The 20,944-nt window shown below is 34.5% G+C and overlaps 1 protein-coding gene across 1 annotated transcript in view; it reads left to right on the top strand.

Moving 5' to 3' along the window:
* The window catches only part of LOC114126776 (uncharacterized), a 126,000-nt gene that overhangs the window by 80,904 nt on the left and 24,152 nt on the right, over positions 1-20,944 (top strand). Inside the window, exons 74-116 of the mRNA XM_050209554.1 lie at positions 59-382; positions 459-770; positions 925-1,248; positions 1,404-1,733; positions 1,817-2,128; positions 2,187-2,519; positions 2,586-2,900; positions 2,969-3,280; positions 3,348-3,677; positions 3,741-4,049; positions 4,122-4,436; positions 4,593-4,919; positions 4,992-5,309; positions 5,382-5,690; positions 5,755-6,081; positions 7,699-8,031; positions 8,107-8,421; positions 8,531-8,866; positions 8,956-9,261; positions 9,375-9,683; positions 9,768-10,088; positions 10,154-10,486; positions 10,560-11,207; positions 11,268-11,573; positions 11,632-11,946; positions 12,036-12,356; positions 12,437-12,763; positions 12,924-13,886; positions 13,973-14,278; positions 14,384-14,701; positions 14,782-15,111; positions 15,199-15,852; positions 15,910-16,212; positions 16,283-16,588; positions 16,653-16,973; positions 17,050-17,379; positions 17,450-18,097; positions 18,158-18,469; positions 18,527-18,832; positions 18,947-19,267; positions 19,360-19,692; positions 20,183-20,497; positions 20,557-20,892. Of these exons, the coding sequence (XP_050065511.1) occupies positions 59-382; positions 459-770; positions 925-1,248; positions 1,404-1,733; positions 1,817-2,128; positions 2,187-2,519; positions 2,586-2,900; positions 2,969-3,280; positions 3,348-3,677; positions 3,741-4,049; positions 4,122-4,436; positions 4,593-4,919; positions 4,992-5,309; positions 5,382-5,690; positions 5,755-6,081; positions 7,699-8,031; positions 8,107-8,421; positions 8,531-8,866; positions 8,956-9,261; positions 9,375-9,683; positions 9,768-10,088; positions 10,154-10,486; positions 10,560-11,207; positions 11,268-11,573; positions 11,632-11,946; positions 12,036-12,356; positions 12,437-12,763; positions 12,924-13,886; positions 13,973-14,278; positions 14,384-14,701; positions 14,782-15,111; positions 15,199-15,852; positions 15,910-16,212; positions 16,283-16,588; positions 16,653-16,973; positions 17,050-17,379; positions 17,450-18,097; positions 18,158-18,469; positions 18,527-18,832; positions 18,947-19,267; positions 19,360-19,692; positions 20,183-20,497; positions 20,557-20,892 (15,369 nt within the window). The remainder of the gene's footprint in view (positions 1-58; positions 383-458; positions 771-924; positions 1,249-1,403; positions 1,734-1,816; positions 2,129-2,186; positions 2,520-2,585; positions 2,901-2,968; positions 3,281-3,347; positions 3,678-3,740; positions 4,050-4,121; positions 4,437-4,592; positions 4,920-4,991; positions 5,310-5,381; positions 5,691-5,754; positions 6,082-7,698; positions 8,032-8,106; positions 8,422-8,530; positions 8,867-8,955; positions 9,262-9,374; positions 9,684-9,767; positions 10,089-10,153; positions 10,487-10,559; positions 11,208-11,267; positions 11,574-11,631; positions 11,947-12,035; positions 12,357-12,436; positions 12,764-12,923; positions 13,887-13,972; positions 14,279-14,383; positions 14,702-14,781; positions 15,112-15,198; positions 15,853-15,909; positions 16,213-16,282; positions 16,589-16,652; positions 16,974-17,049; positions 17,380-17,449; positions 18,098-18,157; positions 18,470-18,526; positions 18,833-18,946; positions 19,268-19,359; positions 19,693-20,182; positions 20,498-20,556; positions 20,893-20,944) is intronic.

Here is a 20,944-nt window from a genome sequence, read left to right on the forward strand (position 1 = left end):
TGTTTAACCATTAAAATATTTCTGTTTTAATAACTATAATAATTTATATTTGGAATAGTTCCTCCCACTGAAGGACCAAGAGATCCTTGTAATCCATCACCGTGCGGAGCTAATGCGATTTGTCGAGAAAAGAACGGTGCCGGTTCTTGTGTTTGTCTCCCTGAATATTTCGGTGATCCATATACAGGATGCAGACCAGAATGCGTCACAAATGCAGATTGTGATCGTACAAAAGCATGTGCAAATAATAAATGTAAAGATCCATGCCCTGGAACATGTGGCCTCAATGCAGAATGCAAAGTTCTAAACCATGCGCCTTCATGCAGTTGTATACCAGGATACACTGGTGATCCGTTAAGCATATGCAATGTTATACCCATAAGTAAGGATAAGATTTATTCCTCTTATGAACAGTAATTATCATGCATTAATATTCTGTTTTGACCTAACATTTTTAGCTGAAGCTACGCCAATAGATCCTTGTGTTCCATCTCCATGTGGACCTAACAGTCAATGCAGAGAATTAAACGACCATGCCGTTTGTTCTTGTTTAAGTTCTTATATCGGTACACCCCCATCTTGTCGTCCTGAATGCGTTGTCAGTTCAGAGTGTAGTCAAAACAAAGCTTGTGTTAATCAAAAATGTAGTGACCCCTGCATTGGTACTTGTGGCCTGAATACAAGGTGTCAAGTAGTAAATCACAATCCCATTTGTAGCTGTTCCCCCGGATATACGGGCGATCCTTTTGCTTCTTGCAATAAAATACAACGTAAGAATTGTATAGTGAATGTTTGGTACTTTTTACTTGAAAATCTTTTGCATTTCTTTATTCTATTGCATGTAAAATATGATATATGTTATTTCTTATATTACTGTCTGAAACTCTGTTGCATGTTTTTCTTTTTTTCTTTTTCTCACTTTAGCCACAACCACTCCTTCACCACCTACAGCCCCTTGCTCTCCGTCACCTTGTGGACCCCACTCTCAATGTAGAGTGGTGAGCAATACAGCTGCTTGTTCTTGTTTGCAAAACTACATTGGTCGGCCACCCAATTGTAGGCCTGAGTGTGTTATTAGCGCGGAATGTTCAAGTAACTTGGCATGTATCAATGAAAAATGCTCTGATCCATGCCCTGGATCTTGTGGACAATATGCTCATTGTAGAGTGATCAATCACCACCCAGTTTGTACTTGTTTACCAGGGTACACTGGCGATGCGCTTACATATTGCCAACTTTTACCTACCTGTAAGAACAAAGACTACTACTATGTACACTTTATACTTACGAAAAATAGTTTTAACTCAACGACAGATTAGTTTTAGTAACATTTTAAATAATTAGAGTATATTTATTTGTTACAATGCATGTAGACCAACATATTTTTATTAACTTGTATATAGCTACTGAAAGATCACCAGAAGCTGTAGATCCTTGTTATCCGTCTCCATGTGGCCCAAATTCAGATTGTGTCAACCGAAATGGGGTAGCTGCTTGCTCATGCTCTACAGGATTCTTCGGTGATCCATATACTGGATGTCGAAGAGAATGTGAAAACAACGACGATTGCAATTTAGCATTGGCTTGCATTGGCTATAAATGTATAGATCCTTGTCCAGGAACTTGTGGTTCTGAGGCAATATGTACAGTTGTGAAACATATACCTATTTGCTCTTGTCCACCATCGTTTACCGGTGATCCATTTACCTCTTGTCGTCCAATACCAGTCATCCGTTAGTATTTTTATAAATAGTCAAATTTTATTTTAGCACCAATGAAAATATTTTATTTAAAAACGTACTATTGTTTCCTACAGCAACACAGAGAGAGCCAATTGACCCATGCCATCCATCGCCATGTGGCCCTAATAGTCAATGTCGTAAAATTAACGATCAAGCTGTTTGCTCTTGTTTGCCAAATTATATGGGTAGTCCACCAGAATGTAGACCTGAATGTGTTGTCAGTTCAGAATGTCCCTTGGATAAAGCTTGTACAAATCAAAAGTGTTTGGATCCTTGTCCAAATACTTGCGGTATTCAAGCTTTATGTACTGTGCGAAATCATAACCCAATTTGTGCATGTCCGGCTGGATATTCTGGAGATCCATTCTCACATTGTGCCTTAATACGTAAGAATTTAACATGAACAATAATTAAATTAGATAATATTTTTAATTATTTTTTTAGCTACTACGCCAACACCTCCAGTAACTGAACGTCCAGCATCATGCTATCCAACACCATGTGGACCAAACTCACAATGCCAAATACAAAACGGAATACCCGTATGCTCATGTCTACCAGACTTCATAGGTTCACCACCTTCATGCAGACCTGAATGTGTTATAAGTGCTGAATGCCCAAGTCAATTGGCTTGTATGAACCAAAAATGTCGAGACCCATGTGTGGGTTCATGTGGATTAAATGCAAATTGCCATGTACTAAATCATGTTCCTATTTGTACTTGTAATAATGGTCTAACTGGAGATCCATTCGCATTATGTACACAAATACAAATGAGTATGTAAAACATTATATGATTTAATTTGAGTATGAAATTTTTATTATAATTATTTTTCACAATAGCTACTGAGAGACCACTAGCATCTGATCCTTGTAATCCTTCACCATGTGGGCCAAATGCGATCTGCAAAGGAAATGGAAATTGCGAGTGCTTGCCAGAATATACAGGAAACCCCTATGAAAATTGTCGTCCAGAATGTGTATTAAATACAGAATGCTCTAGAGACAAGGCATGTATGAGAAACAAATGTCGGGATCCATGTATTGGAACTTGCGGACAAGGTGCAAATTGTGATGTAGTGAACCATATTCCGATTTGTTCATGTCCAACCAAATATTCAGGAGATCCATTCACGATTTGTCGACCAGTTCCTGAGGGTAAAAATTAAAAATTTTAATCTCATGAACTGTAGTTTAAAATTAAATGTCTCCTTTGATTTATTTAGATGTCCCTGTATCAAGTGACCCTTGTAATCCATCACCTTGTGGTCCTTATAGCCAATGTAGAAACTCGAATAACCATGCAGTATGTTCTTGTTTGCCGAATTACATTGGTTCGCCGCCATCATGCCGTCCAGAGTGTACTGTCAGCTCTGAATGTAATCCAGATAAAGCATGTGTAAACATGAAATGTATCAACCCATGTATAGGAGCTTGTGGTGCTGGAGCTAGATGTGAAGTAATTAATCATAGTCCAATCTGCAGTTGTAGAGAAGGACAAACTGGAGATCCGTTCAGAAGTTGTTATACTATACCCAGTAAATATTAAAAAATTATTTATTCATTTTTAACCTATAACCTTATTTATACATTACATTTTTTTAGAACCAGTACTTCCACCTCAAAATGATCCTCCAAAACTCCCATGTGTTCCTTCACCATGTGGTCCAAATTCTCAATGTATAGCTTCTGGGAATAACCCATCATGTTCTTGCTTACCATCCTACATTGGTGCTCCACCAAATTGTCGACCAGAATGTATAATAAACCCAGATTGCCCATCAACTCTTGCTTGTATCAACAACAAATGTAGAGATCCGTGCCCTGGATCCTGTGGAAGTGATGCTCATTGCCAAGTCGTTAATCATGCAGTTTCGTGTTTATGTCCCACTGGATATACAGGAAATCCATTTGTTCAATGTATTTATCAACAAGGTATGTTATCATTGCATTAATACATTTAGTTAAATAATTACTAATTTTAATTTACATTCATAGAAAATTTAAATCCCTGTGAACCATCTCCATGTGGAGCAAATGCAATATGTAAACAACAAGATGGTGCTGGATCTTGTTCTTGCATTAATGATTATTACGGAAACCCATATGAAGGTTGCCGACCTGAATGTATTCACAGTTCAGACTGTCCTACAAATAAAGCCTGTATTGGGAATAAATGTGTTGATCCTTGTCCCGGAGTGTGTGGAGTAGATGCTGTTTGTACAGTTATTAGCCATGTTCCAACTTGCAACTGTATTTCTGGTTATATAGGAAATCCATTCACATATTGCCAACCTCAACCTCCAAGTAATATTATATATTTATTTTTAAATTGTTGATAAATAATCCTATTAAATTATTAAATTATTATATTTTTAGCAACTCAAGCCACTGTATATGACCCTTGTAATCCATCGCCGTGTGGCCCTAACAGTCAATGTAAAAACGTAAACCAACAAGGAGTATGCTCTTGTCAAAAAGAATATCAAGGAACTCCACCAAATTGTAGACCTGAGTGTGTCGTAAACAATGAATGTCCATCAAATAGAGCTTGTCATAAATTCAAATGTACAGATCCTTGTCCTGGAACGTGTGGACTAAATGCACGCTGTGAAGTTATTAATCATAGTCCGATTTGCACTTGTTCACCTGGTTTAATAGGTGATCCTTTCACAAGATGTTATCCACAACCAGGTTCGATATAATTGTATTATTTTATTTTAGCTGTAGGGTCTAGAATTATTAATTGTAACACTCAATTTTTAATTGTCTATATATAAACAAAATAATAATTATAATATATATATATATACATTTATTATAAATCAAATATTTAATTGAATGTTATAGTGAAACCATTAGATGAACCAGTCATACCTACAAATCCTTGTATCCCCTCTCCATGTGGACCAAATTCTGAGTGTAGACCAGTCGGAAATCAACCATCATGTTCGTGTCGAACAAATTATGTTGGTTCTCCGCCAAACTGCCGACCTGAATGTTCCGTTAACTCTGACTGTCCTTCTATGTTATCTTGTATATCAGATAAGTGTAGAGATCCATGTTATGGTTCTTGTGGCTTAAATACAGACTGTAGAGTTCAAAATCATATACCAACTTGTACATGTATCACTGGACACACTGGTGATCCATTTACACAATGTGTTCCAATAATAGGTACAATAATTTGCTTATAATTCTTAATGTATTTAACCATTTAATATTATAATTATGAAATATTATTTGTAGTGCAACCAACACTAGCTACACCAACTGATCCATGTAATCCATCACCTTGCGGCTCCAATACTCAATGTTACAATGGAGTTTGTCAATGTTTGCCTAACTATTTTGGAGATCCATTAATAGGTTGTCGACCGGAATGTACAATGAACACAGACTGTCCTAGAAATAAAGCATGCTTAAATCAAAAGTGCCAGGATCCTTGTCCAGGCACTTGCGGTCAAGGAGCAATATGTGATGTTATTAACCATATTCCAACATGTAGCTGTCCCACCGGTACTGCTGGTGATGCATTTGTTATCTGTAGGCCCATAAAAGTTCAAGGTATGAATCAAATAATATATACAAAAAATAAGAATAATAAACTCCATTCTAATTATATAATTTTACTTTTAGATGAACCATCTAGAGACCCATGTAATCCTTCTCCATGCGGACCAAACAGCGTTTGCCGTGTAGTCGAAGGACATGCTGTTTGTTCATGTCAAAATACTATGATTGGTTCGCCACCTTCTTGTCGACCAGAATGTGTTGTTAGTGCGGAATGTCCATTAACTCAAGCATGTCTCATGAGTAAATGCCGTGATCCATGTCCTGGAACTTGTGGACATCTTGCTAATTGTAAAGTAGTCAATCATAGTCCTATTTGTACTTGTCCACCACAGCATAGTGGAGATCCATTTAGAAGCTGTTACCCTGTTCAAGGTAATATATTTATTGAATATAACATTAACATTTTGTATTTAAATACAATATTAATCTATTCCAGAAGTAAGACCAACACCATCGGCTGATCCAATTAATGTTTGTGTTCCATCACCATGTGGTCCCAATTCTGAGTGTAGAGATCGTGGAGGCGCACCAGCGTGTTCATGTCTACCAAATTATGTAGGAACGCCACCATCGTGCAGACCGGAATGTACAATTAATCCAGAATGTCCTAGTCATTTATCATGTATTAATCAAAAATGTACAGACCCTTGCCCTGGATCATGTGGCTCAAATGCTGCATGTTCTGTTATTAATCATACTCCCATGTGTTCCTGCAATAATGGATTTACTGGAGATCCATTTACGTATTGTCAATCAGTTCCGGGTAAGATTTTAACATACTCGCATGGATATGCTTTGCACATTTGATTTTAAACACGCTAATTTATTTTAGATAATTTTTTTTTTTTAATGCTTGCTTTATTAATATATATTTTTAGAACAATTGAAATATCTTTTGATTTATGGTTCATACCATAAAATAAAAACAAATAATAAATAAATAATATATCTACACAGTAACTTAATCTCACAAATAACTTAGGTATATCATAGCCCGTATTAAAATTAAAACATTAATAAAAAAAAGTCACTACTTTGATATTATCACTTGATGAGCATTAATTTTAATAACATATTAAACTATTTTCCCATTTATTAATGAAGCTAATTTATAATAAAATAGCTAAAATATTACTACCATTATTAATACTTTTACCCTATCAACGGTTGAGCAGATTAGTTTTAATGAGTTCATATAATCATTTACCTGTCATTTAATAAAATAAATTTAACTAAGTTATAGAAATTCCCCTCCAAAAAAAAAAAAAAAAAATACATATATATACAGTATATCATGAAACTATATAATAGTTAATAGAATGCAATAAAAGTATTGGCATCAAAAAAAAATCATTCATGACATTAATGTAGTCTTAAAATGGATAGCATGCTGTCATTGAATTTTAATCGATTATAATATGTTTTACATAATTAAAAAAATACATATATTTGCTTAGTGCATGAATAAATTTTGAATAGAATGAATTAAATATGTTTAAAATCAATAAAATCAAGAGTATATATGTTTGATGTTGCATCTTGTGAGCATGTATTATGATAAATGTTCTATTTAATAATTCTTAATTAAATTGTATATACATTTTATATGCTTTGGGTGTTAAATTTGTAAGCTATACACTATGATTTTAATTCTGTAGTCATAGTATATTTATACTTGTATGCACTTTATTTTTATCAAATATTTCAATACGTTTTTAAATATATATAATTTTATTTATGTATGTTTGCATGTAATTTTGGATTATTTATAAATATTTTTCATAAAATTTTATTGCAAAAGTAATTCATTCAAAAGTACATAATGTACAATGTTTATACTATTTATACTATTTTTAGTTTTTATATTTAAACTAGAGACGTTGAATCTTTATTTGTGCCCTATATAAATTAAGTAGACTAATAATATTATATTTTAGTATTTATAAGTAAATAGAATAGTAGTTAATATTTAGTATCTCAAGTTAAATTTATTTAGTTTATTAATAGTTAAATTTAAGATCGGTAAGTTATTCATAGTACTTATAGTACTTTGTAGTATGATAAGAATTAATTTAATATTTTCAGAATATATAGAGGTAAGAAATCTTATCGGGTTATTTTTATCTTAAGTATTACGATACTATGATAATTATTGTTTTAGACCTAACATAGGTACTCCTTTCCAAATCGATGTTGATTATATTATCTGCTCAATTTTTGAATAGCTATCACTAATCATGTAACAGATGTAAAAGAAGAGTTAGAGCTTACTAAATAATTGTATAACAATAAATTTTTATTTAATGGTGAGTACTAATAATATCATTAATTCATTGTGACTTTATCCTCAAATAATATTATTTTTAAATTATAATTATAGTGTTACCAGTATACCAAGAACCTCTAAACCCATGCATTCCTTCCCCTTGTGGAATGAATGCTATATGCAAAGAGTATAATGGTGCTGGTTCGTGTAGTTGTTTACCGGAATATAATGGAAATCCATACGAAGGCTGTAGGCCAGAATGTGTCATAAACTCTGATTGTACACCTCAAAAGGCTTGTGTAAAAAATAAATGTCAAAATCCGTGTGCTGGAACTTGTGGCCAGAACGCAGAATGCTACGTCACGAATCATTTGCCATCATGCACTTGTATACCCGGTTTTACTGGAGATCCATATAAATACTGCATCCCAGCTCCACCACCTCAACGTATGTATTACAATTAGATGAATTATATTTGTAAAAAAGAATTAAATAATAATAATATGTAATATATATTTATAGAACCATTAGCGGATCCGATTAATCCTTGTGTTCCATCGCCATGTGGACCAAACAGTCAGTGTAAAGAAATAAATAACCAAGCTGTGTGTTCATGTTTACAATCATATGTGGGCAATCCTCCAAACTGCAGACCAGAGTGTGTGGTAAATTCCGAATGTGGTAAACCCAAAGCGTGCAGAAATTTGAAATGCGTAGACCCTTGTATAAATGCTTGTGGTTCTAATTCAAAATGTAAAGTAATAAATCATAGTCCAATATGTTCATGTAAAGAAGGATTTACTGGTGATCCATTTTCAAGCTGTTATGCTATACAATGTAAGTTCAACTTTTTTATTTTTAACTAGAAATATAAAAATATTTTTCTCCTATTATCTTTATTCTTACAACATGATATTTTTTAATTAAATAATTTAAACTTAAACAGATTTACCATCATTACCAATACAAAATGAACCAATAAATCCATGTGTTCCATCACCATGTGGTCTGTACTCGTATTGTAAAGATTCCAATGGATATCCTTCTTGTTCTTGTCAAGAAAATTATATCGGTTCCCCGCCAAATTGTAGACCTGAATGTACAATCAATGAAGAATGTCCAAAAGATAAAGCTTGTATGAAGCAAAAATGCCAAGACCCTTGTCCTGGTTCATGTGGTGTCAATGCCCTTTGTAATGTTTACAATCATAATCCAATATGTTCCTGTATTGAAGGTTATACAGGAGATCCGTTTACCAGTTGTTATATAAAACCAACATCTCGTAAGCAATTAATTTAACTATAGATTAGAGATAATATTATTAAGTGTATGAAAACATTAATAATCAATTATATTATTTTTGATTTGTAGCTCCTAAGCCACAATATGACGATCCGTGTAACCCATCACCATGTGGATCAAACGCCGTATGTAATAATGGTGTTTGTTCTTGCTTGAGTGAATATCAAGGCGATCCATACTCTGGCTGTCGTCCAGAATGTATTTTAAATACTGATTGCCCTATTATTAAAGCATGTATCAATAATAAATGTAAAGATCCATGCCAAGGAACATGTGGAATAAATGCAATTTGTAACGTTTACAATCATATTCCAATGTGTACGTGCCCCCAAGGCACAAATGGAAATGCATTCATTCAGTGCACCACAGTTCAAGGTAAAACAAATGATTAAAAAAGAAAAATTTTGTTAATGAGTTTAAAATATATTTTGTTTATTAACTAACACAGTTATAAATACAAACATATTATATAATATACATAATTTCAGCATCTATTGAAGTTATCAATCCATGTGCTCCATCTCCGTGTGGACCAAATAGTCAATGTAAACAAGTAAATGGTGTAGCAGTGTGTTCATGCATATCTGGATATTTGGGTGCACCACCATTATGTAGACCCGAATGCACAATAAATTCAGACTGTGGTCTGAATGAAGCTTGTTCAAATCAAAAGTGTCGAAATCCGTGTCCTAGTATTTGTGGAATAGGAGCCAAATGTCAAGTTATAAATCATAATCCAATTTGCAGCTGTCCGCCAGGCTTAATTGGTGATCCATTTACAAGATGTTACAATAAACGTATGTAAAAATTAATAAAAAAATAAAAACTACAAATTTATATTAAATAATAGAATATTATTAATAATTACATATATAATGTAGCTGCTGATTTGCCACAGTACGTTGGTAATCCTTGCATTCCATCTCCTTGTGGGCCCAATTCTCAATGTAAGGTTCAAGGTGAATCGCCATCGTGCTCTTGTCTACCTAACTTTATTGGATCGCCTCCAAATTGCAAACCAGAATGTATCACAAACAGCGAGTGTTCATATAATTTAGCTTGCGCTAATATGAAATGTAAAGATCCATGTCCAGGTTCGTGTGCACCAAATGCTGAATGTCATGTAGTAAGCCATTCGCCAATATGCAAATGTCCAATTGGATACATAGGAGATCCATTCTCACAATGCATTGTCCAACAAGGTAAAAATGATGATTTAAAAATAATATTGAGTAGGTATATTAAACTTATTTTCTTTTTTATTCAGCCGATCCAGTACCACAAGAATATTTAAATCCATGTGTACCATCTCCATGTGGGACAAATGCAATTTGTAAAGAACAAAATGGAGCTGGTTCGTGTACATGCTTGCCTGAATATTATGGAAATCCATACGAAGGATGTAGACCAGAATGTGTTTTAAATACAGACTGTGCGTCAAATAAAGCATGCTCTAATTATAAGTGTAAAAACCCATGTCCAGGAACATGTGGTCAAAATGCAGAATGTCAAGTAGTTAATCATTTGCCCATGTGTTCTTGCTATCAAGGATATACTGGTGATCCATTTAGATTCTGTCATCAAATACCTCTTCCACAACGTATGTTGAAACATTTTAATACTGTTACAATTTTAAATTCATTAGTATACTTATACATAATTATTTTCAATAGAAACTGAAATTGAACCAATTAATCCATGTTCGCCTTCTCCGTGTGGTCCAAATAGTCAATGTCGAGAAATTAACCATCAAGCTGTTTGCTCATGCCTTCCAACGTACATAGGAAGTCCGCCTGGTTGTAGACCAGAATGTGTAACCAATTCAGAGTGTGCTTTGAATATGGCATGCATAAAGCAGAAGTGTTCAAATCCTTGTCCTGAACCATGTGGACAGAATTCGAATTGCAAAGTTATCAACCACAGTCCTGTTTGTTCATGTATTAGTGGTTTTACTGGAGATCCATTTGTTCGCTGTTATCAAATACCTCCTCCTCCACCACAATTCGATCCAGTTTATATCAATCCTTGCGTTCCTTCACCATGTGGTCCATATTCTCAATGTAGAGAACAGAATGGCTATCCATCTTGTTCCTGTTTATCTGAATATGTCGGAAGTCCTCCAAATTGCCGTTTTGAGTGTACAATTAATGCAGAATGTCCCAGAGATAAAGCATGTATGAAACAAAAATGTCAAGATCCATGTCCTGGATCGTGTGGTGTAAACGCTTTGTGCAATGTAGTAAACCATACACCAATTTGCTTATGTCCTGATAACTATGAAGGCAATCCTTTCGAAAACTGCAGACCAAAACCTATGGATGGTAAATTTTAATACATTAAAATATTTTATAAAATTAAACATAATCAATCAAATTATATAGTTCCAGAACCTGTGTATTCGGACCCATGTAATCCATCACCTTGTGGTCCTAATGCTGATTGTTATAATGGCGTTTGCAAATGTAAACCTGAATTCCAAGGGGATCCTTACTCTGGATGCAGACCTGAGTGTGTACTAAATAACGATTGTCCCAGAAACAAAGCATGCATTAAAAATAGATGCAAAGACCCATGTCCTGGAACCTGTGGAACGAATGCCATTTGTGAAGTTTATAACCATATACCAATGTGTAGATGTCCTGATGGAATGTATGGCAATGCTTTTATCAATTGCTTGATACAACAAGGTGAATATAAAAATAACTGTGAAAAATACAATTTCTATAATTTACTGTCATTTAATAGATGTGATACCAGTTACGAATGTAAATCCATGTTATCCATCTCCATGTGGACCAAACAGTCAATGTAGAGAAATTAATGGACAAGCGGTATGTTCATGCATAATCGGATATTTAGGAGTACCACCATCGTGTAGACCAGAATGCACAATTAATTCTGATTGTAACTTGAATGAAGCATGCTCAAACCAAAAATGCCATGACCCATGTCGTGGTGTTTGTGGAATTGGAGCAATCTGCCGTGTATATAACCATAAACCTATCTGTAGTTGCCCTCCAGGGCAAACAGGCAATCCGTTTTCTAATTGCCACCCAATACGTAAGTAAAAATTTATTCATTTATTGATAATATTTATCTATTTTATTTACGTATATAAATAATTATTTATTTTGATTTTTTTTCTTAAGCGGTTCAAGATCCAATACCTGTGGAACATCCTTGTGTGCCATCTCCATGCGGGCCCAATTCACAATGTCAAGTAAAAGGACAGTCACCATCATGCTCTTGCTTACCTGATTTTATTGGTTCACCACCAAACTGCAAACCCGAGTGTATAAGTAATGGAGAATGTCCATATCATTTGGCATGTAAAAATATGAAATGTAAAGATCCATGTCCTGGTACCTGTGGACTAAACGCACAATGTAATGTCGTAAGTCACTCTCCTCAATGTTACTGCTACCCAGGATACATAGGAGATCCTTTCACTCAATGTACAATACAACAAGGTAAATATAAAATATAAATATGATTGTTATTATAGAAAACATATATTAATTATTGTTATTATTTGTTAATTTATTAACAGCCGAACCAATAGAAGAAACTTTAAACCCCTGTATACCATCACCTTGCGGAGCAAATGCTATTTGTAAGGAGCAAAATGGTGCTGGGTCTTGTAGTTGTTTACAGGAATATTTTGGAAACCCTTATGAACTCTGTAGACCTGAATGTACAGTAAACACTGATTGCCCATCAAATAAAGCTTGTATGGGAAATAAATGTCTAGATCCATGTCCAGGAACATGTGCCCAATCTGCAATTTGTCATGTTTACAACCATTCGCCTACATGCTCGTGTAATTATGGATACACAGGAGATCCGTATAAATATTGCAGTCTTATTCCATCTCTACGTAAGTTTTTTCTAAATGTTTTGATGGTCTTTGGCAAATTTATTTTTATTCGTAATATATTTTAGGATTAATTTTTATTTCTTATGGTTTTTCTTTATTTAAGTTTCATTCTTAAGCTAGTTTTAGTAATTATTAAACATGACTTATTTATAACTTTTAGCAATTCAAAACGAGCCGATAAACCCATGTTCACCTTCTCCATGCGGACCACATAGTCAATGTCGAGAAGTCAACTTCCAAGCCGTATGTTCATGTTTATCCAACTATATTGGAAGTCCTCCAAATTGTCGTCCTGAATGTCTAATCAGTCAGGATTGTTCACAAAACCTTGCATGCATAAACCAACATTGTGTTGATCCTTGCATCGGGCAATGTGGTCAAAATGCGCAATGCAAAACAATCAAACATCGTCCAATATGTACATGTAGCCCTGGTTATACTGGAGACCCATTCTCCAGATGTTATCTGGTTCCACCGTTACCTCCACCTCCACAAGATGAACCAATACCAATAAATCCCTGTGTCCCATCACCGTGTGGGCCATATTCTGAATGTAGAAACTATGGAAATTATCCTTCTTGTAGTTGTCAGCCACAATACACTGGAAGTCCACCAAACTGTAGGCCAGAGTGCTCAATCAATGCAGAATGTTCGAGCAATAATGCATGTATGAAAGAGAAATGTCGAGATCCGTGTCCTGGTTCATGTGGAATTGGGTCAATTTGTAATGTATTGAACCACGTTCCTATTTGTCAATGCCCTGATGGATACACTGGTGATCCGTTTGTGAGCTGCTATCCGAAACCGCAAGCTCCTGTTGCTGATGTAGAAACAGACCCATGTAATCCATCTCCGTGTGGTACAAACGCAATATGTAATAATGGACTTTGTACATGTCTTCCTGAATACCAAGGAGATCCATACATTGGATGTAGACCAGAATGTATTCTCAACGATGAATGCTCAAGAGATAAAGCTTGTATTCGAAATAAATGTGTAAATCCATGTCCAGGAACGTGTGGCTACAATGCTATTTGTGAAGTATATAATCATATACCCATGTGTCGATGTCCAGAAGGATTAGGAGGTGATGCTTTTACTCAATGTCAACCAATATTACAAGGTTGGTAAACGACCACACACATACATGCATTTTAATTAATATATTAAGTTTTTTTACATTTCATAAAACCATTTTTGGATTTTTAGATCCAATTATTAATCAGCCATGTAACCCATCACCTTGTGGACCAAACAGTCAATGTAGAGAAATGAACAATCAAGCGGTATGTTCATGTATCATGGGATATGTGGGCAGTCCACCATCGTGTAGACCAGAATGCACAATTAATGCAGATTGTTATTTAACTGAAGCTTGTTCAAACCAAAAGTGTATAAATCCGTGTATAGGAACGTGTGGCGTTGGAGCTAAATGCCAGGTTATAAACCATAGACCGATATGTAGCTGTCCACCTAGTATGACTGGTGATCCATTTGTACGCTGCCATGCCATATGTAAGTTAATAAAAAACAATATCTCAGAAGTATAAAAAATTATGTATAATTTGTATTGTTCAAAAACGGTTTTTTGTTATTCAATTTTTTTACATCAATTTTCAGTAGCACTCCCTGAGCCTGCGGGTAACCCATGTTTACCTTCTCCTTGTGGACCTAATTCTCAATGTCAAGTAAAAGGAGATACACCATCATGTTCATGTTTACCCGAATTCATTGGATCACCACCAAATTGTAAACCAGAATGCATTAGTAATAGTGAATGCTCCTACAACAAAGCATGTGTATATATGAAATGTAAAGATCCTTGTCCAGGATCTTGTGGTCAAAATGCAGTATGTCAAGTCGTTAGTCATGTGCCTAGATGTTCATGTTTATCTGGTTATGTTGGGGATCCATTTATACAATGTTACATTCAACAAGGTAAATAATATTATATAATTAATTATATTTTCTTTGTTTTGAGAAAAATACTGATTAATATAATTATTCAAATTATTCAGCTGATCCAGTACCAATTGAATATTTATCTCCGTGTGAACCTTCTCCGTGTGGTACTAATGCGGTTTGTAAAGAACAAAACGGAGCTGGTTCGTGTAGTTGTCTTCCTGGGTTTGAAGGAAATCCATATGATGGATGCAGATATGAATGCACACTTAATACCGACTGTGCGTCTAATAAAGCATGTATTAGAAATAAATGCCAAAACCCTTGTCCTGGATCTTGTGGACCAAATGCAGAGTGTTTAGTTATAAATCATCTTCCTATGTGCACGTGTTACAATGGTTATACAGGGGATCCTTTCAAATACTGCAATTTAATTCCTCCTCAAAGTAAGTAAACTATTTTAAATAAATTACTTAAATACACTTTTTTTTGTTAAACGCATTATTAAAGTAATAATATTATTTTTTATTTAGTCGTGCAGTCTGAGCCGTATACTCCTTGTGTTCCATCACCTTGTGGACCAAATAGCCAATGTAAAGAAATAAATGGACAAGCAGTTTGTTCATGTCTTCCTTCATACCACGGAAGTCCTCCTGGTTGTAGGCCTGAATGTGTATTGAGTTCTGAATGCAGTGATATACATGCATGTGTTAATCAAAAATGTGTCAATCCATGTCCTGGACCATGCGGTTTGAATGCTAATTGTAAAGTTATAAAACATAATGCAATATGCTCTTGTCAACTCGGGTACCAAGGAGATCCATTCTCCCGTTGTTATTTAATACCACCACCACCGCCACAACAAGATGAAATTATTTACACTAACCCGTGTATTCCATCGCCGTGTGGTTTATATTCAGAATGTAGAGACGTTGGTGGAGTGCCATCGTGTTCATGTTTATCACAATATTTCGGTAGTCCACCAAATTGTAGACCAGAATGTGTGTTAAACAACGATTGTCGAAGCAATTTAGCATGTATTCGAGAGAAATGTCAAGACCCATGTCCGGGATCTTGTGGTATTGATGCATACTGCAATGTAATTAACCACACACCGAATTGTGTTTGCCGTGAAGGTTTTACTGGAGATCCATTCACATCATGCTATATAAAACCAATACAAGACAGTAAGTGATTTTAAAAATTAAGTATTAACATCAAATAACTGTATAAAAATGTTTTAGTTCCAGAACCTATTGACCCATGTAATCCATCTCCATGTGGTTCAAATGCAATATGTAATAATGGTCAATGTTCATGTATCAATGAATACTATGGAGATCCATATTCGGGCTGCAGACCAGAGTGTGTAATTAACAATGACTGTCCCAGAGACAAGGCTTGTGTTCGTAATAAATGTATGAATCCATGTAAAGACACCTGTGGTGAAAATGCTATATGTGATGTTTATAACCACATACCAATGTGCCGATGTCCTGAAGGAACAGAAGGAAATGCATTTATTAGGTGTTCCGCATTACAACAAGGTATAATAATGTAATTTTGTCAATTTTAATAAATTATAACTAATACAAATTTTTTTGTAATCGATTTTAGCTCCCATCGATATTCATCCTTGTTATCCATCACCATGTGGACCCAACAGTCACTGCAAAGAAATAAATAATCAAGCAGTATGCTCTTGTATCATTGGATATTTGGGAGTCCCTCCATCATGTCGACCTGAATGTACTGTAAACTCAGATTGTAATAGTAATAAGGCATGTTCAAATCAAAAATGTATAGACCCGTGTGTTGGAGTATGTGGTGTTAACTCAAAATGCCAAGTTATCAATCACAGCCCCATTTGTAGCTGTATACCCAGTTATACGGGAAATCCATTTGTTCGATGTTATCCAAAACGTAAGTGCATATAATCAAATATTCTTAAATATATAACAATTTAAATTATATTAATTTATTATAGCTGCTGATGTCCCACAACCTGTTGGAAATCCATGTATTCCGTCGCCTTGTGGACCAAATTCTCAATGTAAAGTGCAAGGTGAATCTCCATCATGTTCTTGTTTACTTGAATTTATTGGCTCACCTCCAAATTGTAAACCTGAATGTGTAAGTAATAGTGAATGTCCAATTCACTTATCCTGCATAAACATGAAATGTAAAAATCCTTGCATTGGAGCCTGTGCCCCAAGTGCTGAATGTAGAGTAATAAGTCATACACCAAGATGTACATGCCCTATAGGATACATTGGTAATCCATATACCGAATGTACACTACCTCAAGGTAAATTGAACAGTTTATTACTTTTTATTATTAACAAGGATATGTAGAATATACAAAACTACTAATTATTGTTTAGCTGATCCTGTACCACAAGAATATTTAAATCCTTGTGAGCCATCTCCATGTGGCTCAAATGCCATTTGTAAAGAACAAAACGGAGCTGGATCTTGTTCATGTCTACCTGAATACTTTGGAAATCCATACGAGGGTTGCAAGCCTGAATGTGTTGTAAATGCTGAATGTCAGTCTAATAAAGCATGTATAAATAATAAATGTAAAGACCCATGCCCTGGAACATGTGCTCAAAATGCTGAATGTCAAGTTATTAATCATTCACCGACGTGTACATGTTACAATGGATATACTGGAGACCCATTCCGATACTGCCATATCATACCACCACAACGTAATTAATACTTATATATAAATCAATATATTTGTAATTAATGTATAATTATAATTTGTTTTTATTTTAGAAACCGAAGTACAACCTATTTATCCATGTACGCCATCTCCATGTGGACCAAACAGCCAATGTCGAGAAATAAATCAGCAAGCTGTATGTTCGTGTTTACCAAACTATATAGGAAGTCCTCCCGGATGTCGGCCAGAATGTGTATTAAACTCAGAATGTTCATCAAGTCTCGCTTGTATTAATCAAAAGTGTAAAAACCCATGCGAAGATCGATGTGCACAGAATGCTAACTGCAGGGTATTCAATCATAGTCCAGTATGTTCATGTACCTCTGGGTTTACTGGAGATCCATTTTCACATTGTTATGCTATACCTCCACCACCACTACCACCACAAAATGAGCCTGTTTATACCAACCCATGTATACCATCTCCATGTGGAGCCTATGCTCTATGTAAAGACAATGGAGGTACTCCATCATGTTCGTGCTTAGCTCAATACATCGGATCGCCACCAAACTGTAGACCAGAATGTATCATGCATTCAGAATGCCCTAGTAATGAAGCTTGTATTAGAGAAAAATGCCAAGACCCATGTCCAGGATCATGTGGTTGGGGTGCTCAATGTAATGTAATTAACCATACACCTATGTGTACTTGTCCAGATGGTTATGAAGGAAATCCGTTTACGAAATGTGATATAAAACCAGGTATTTGTTAATATTTAAATATTATGTCTAAATATTATTTTAATTCATTATATTTTCTAGTTGTTCAAGTTCCAGTTTACTCAGATCCATGTAATCCGTCACCTTGTGGTCCAAATACTCGATGTGATAATGGTATATGCACGTGTTTAAGTGACTACCAGGGAGATCCATACACTGGATGTAGACCAGAATGTGTACTAAATAATGATTGTCCGAGAAACAAAGCATGTATTAAAAATAAATGTATGGATCCTTGTCCCGGAACTTGTGGACAAAATGCTATTTGTGATGTTTATAATCATATACCAATGTGTCGTTGTCCAGAAGGATTGCAAGGCAATGCTTTTGTATTTTGCAGTCCACAACAAAATGGTATGTATTTACTATCAACTTTACCTTTTACACTAAATAAAAAACAATATCTTTTAGAACCTGTGATATATGAACCATGTAAGCCATCTCCTTGTGGACCATTTAGTCAATGTAGGGAAGTAAATAAACAAGCAATTTGTTCGTGTGTCATGGGTTATACTGGTGTACCACCATTATGCCGTCCTGAATGTATAACAAGTTCAGACTGTAGACAAAATCAAGCGTGTTCCAATCAGAAATGTATAGATCCGTGTCCAGGAACTTGTGGTATAAATGCTAAATGTCAAGTTATAAGCCACAATCCAATATGTAGCTGTCCACCAGGGTATACTGGAAATGCATTTATGAATTGCTACCTAATTCGTAAGTATAACATATATAAAATACACAACATAAATTATATTAGACTACTTTATTAATATATTCCGAATTATCATTTTTCAATAAACAATTAAAATGTAAACATTTTTAATTTAGCTGCTGACGTACCATTAATAGTGGGCAATCCATGTATTCCAACTCCATGCGGACCTAATTCACAGTGTCAAGTAAAAGGAGACACTCCTTCTTGTTCATGTTTGCCAGAATTCATCGGGTCTCCTCCAAATTGCAAACCAGAATGTATCACTAATAGTGAATGTTCCTACAACAAGGCATGTATAAATATGAAATGTAAAGACCCTTGTCCAGGATCATGTGCAGTCAATGCTATATGTCAAGTTATAAGTCATGCTCCGACTTGTCATTGCCAACAAGGTTATGTCGGGAATCCATTTACATTCTGTTCAGTTCAACAAGGTATAATATCATATAACGATCTTTATAACTATTTTAATGTATCATGGTTATTTGATATATTACAATTATAATATAATTTATATAATTTATAGCAGATCCTATACCCCAAGAATATATTAATCCGTGTGTACCATCACCTTGTGGTGTAAATGCAATATGCAAGGAACAAAATGGCGCAGGATCGTGCACTTGTTTACCGGAATATATTGGGAATCCATATGAGAGTTGTAGACCAGAATGTACAGTTAATTCTGATTGTGTTTCCAATAAAGCATGTATGATGAATAAGTGTAGAGATCCATGCCCAGGTACTTGCGGTCAAAATGCAGAATGTCATGTTGTAAATCATTTACCAGTGTGTACTTGTTTGTATGGTTACAACGGCGATCCATTCAAATATTGTTCAGTTATTGTGCCACCACAAGGTACATATTTTATTTTATACAAGTTACATAATAAGTAAAATGAGTTAGTTTATTATACATATGAACAAGTTTAACACTCTCTCAAATCAATAATATACAAAACAATTATATCATATAAAATATTAAAATAAAAACAAACTTAAAAAATGGATAAAAAAATGTATAGATATAATATCTTATTTTAAGTTGCTTTATGGATAAATTAAGAAATATATAACATCATTTGATATTCAATTAACTATTGATTCTAATTTTTACAAGTAAAATGAGTAAGAAGTGATAAACTTTTTAACTTTTATAACTCTCGTAAATAAATAAAATTTAAGTTTAATAATATTAGGAACATTAACTATTCCATTAATAGCTTATGGAAGAATATAAAACTACATATGAAATCTTCTATATTTGGGAACACAAAATTAAAATGACAAATGTTTTATTGAAATTATTTATTAATTTGTTTTTTTTTTTTTTTTATTTACTTGTATAGATACTCCAATAGAACCGATTAATCCATGTTACCCATCACCCTGCGGACCAAATAGTCAATGTAAATCCATCAATAACCAAGCAATATGTTCATGTTTGCCTACATTCATTGGAAGTCCTCCTGGATGTAGACCAGAATGTGTAATGAGTTCGGAATGTAAGAGTAATGAAGCATGTACAAACCAAAAGTGTTCTGACCCATGCGTAGCTGTTTGTGGACAAAACGCCGATTGTAAAGTTATAAATCATAGTCCGATTTGTACTTGTCGACCAAAATTCACTGGAGATCCATTCACTCATTGTTTCCCAGTACCAAGTAATTACTGCTACTTATTCATTTTAATATCAATGTACTTACGTTTTACATTTTTCTAGTACCACCACCTCAATATTTACCTACTGAATATATTAATCCATGTATACCAACGCCTTGTGGTCCGTACTCACAATGTCATGATAACCAAGGAGTTCCGTCATGCAGTTGTCTTCCTCAATACACCGGAAGCCCGCCAAATTGTAGACCTGAATGTGTTATTAATTCAGAATGCCCATCTAATAAAGCATGTATAAATGAACATTGTAAAGATCCATGTCCGGGATCATGTGGTTATAATGCTGAATGTAATGTACTGAATCATACTCCAATGTGTGTTTGTCCGTATGGAATGATCGGTGATCCTTTTACTAGTTGTTATACTAAACCACAAGAACGTAAGTGACGTTATTTTAATTTACATATGTTCTAAGAGATTTTTTAATACAA

This window comes from Aphis gossypii, chromosome 1, assembly GCF_020184175.1.
Source record: "Aphis gossypii isolate Hap1 chromosome 1, ASM2018417v2, whole genome shotgun sequence".
In the NCBI taxonomy this organism is placed as follows: Eukaryota; Metazoa; Arthropoda; class Insecta; order Hemiptera; family Aphididae; genus Aphis; species Aphis gossypii.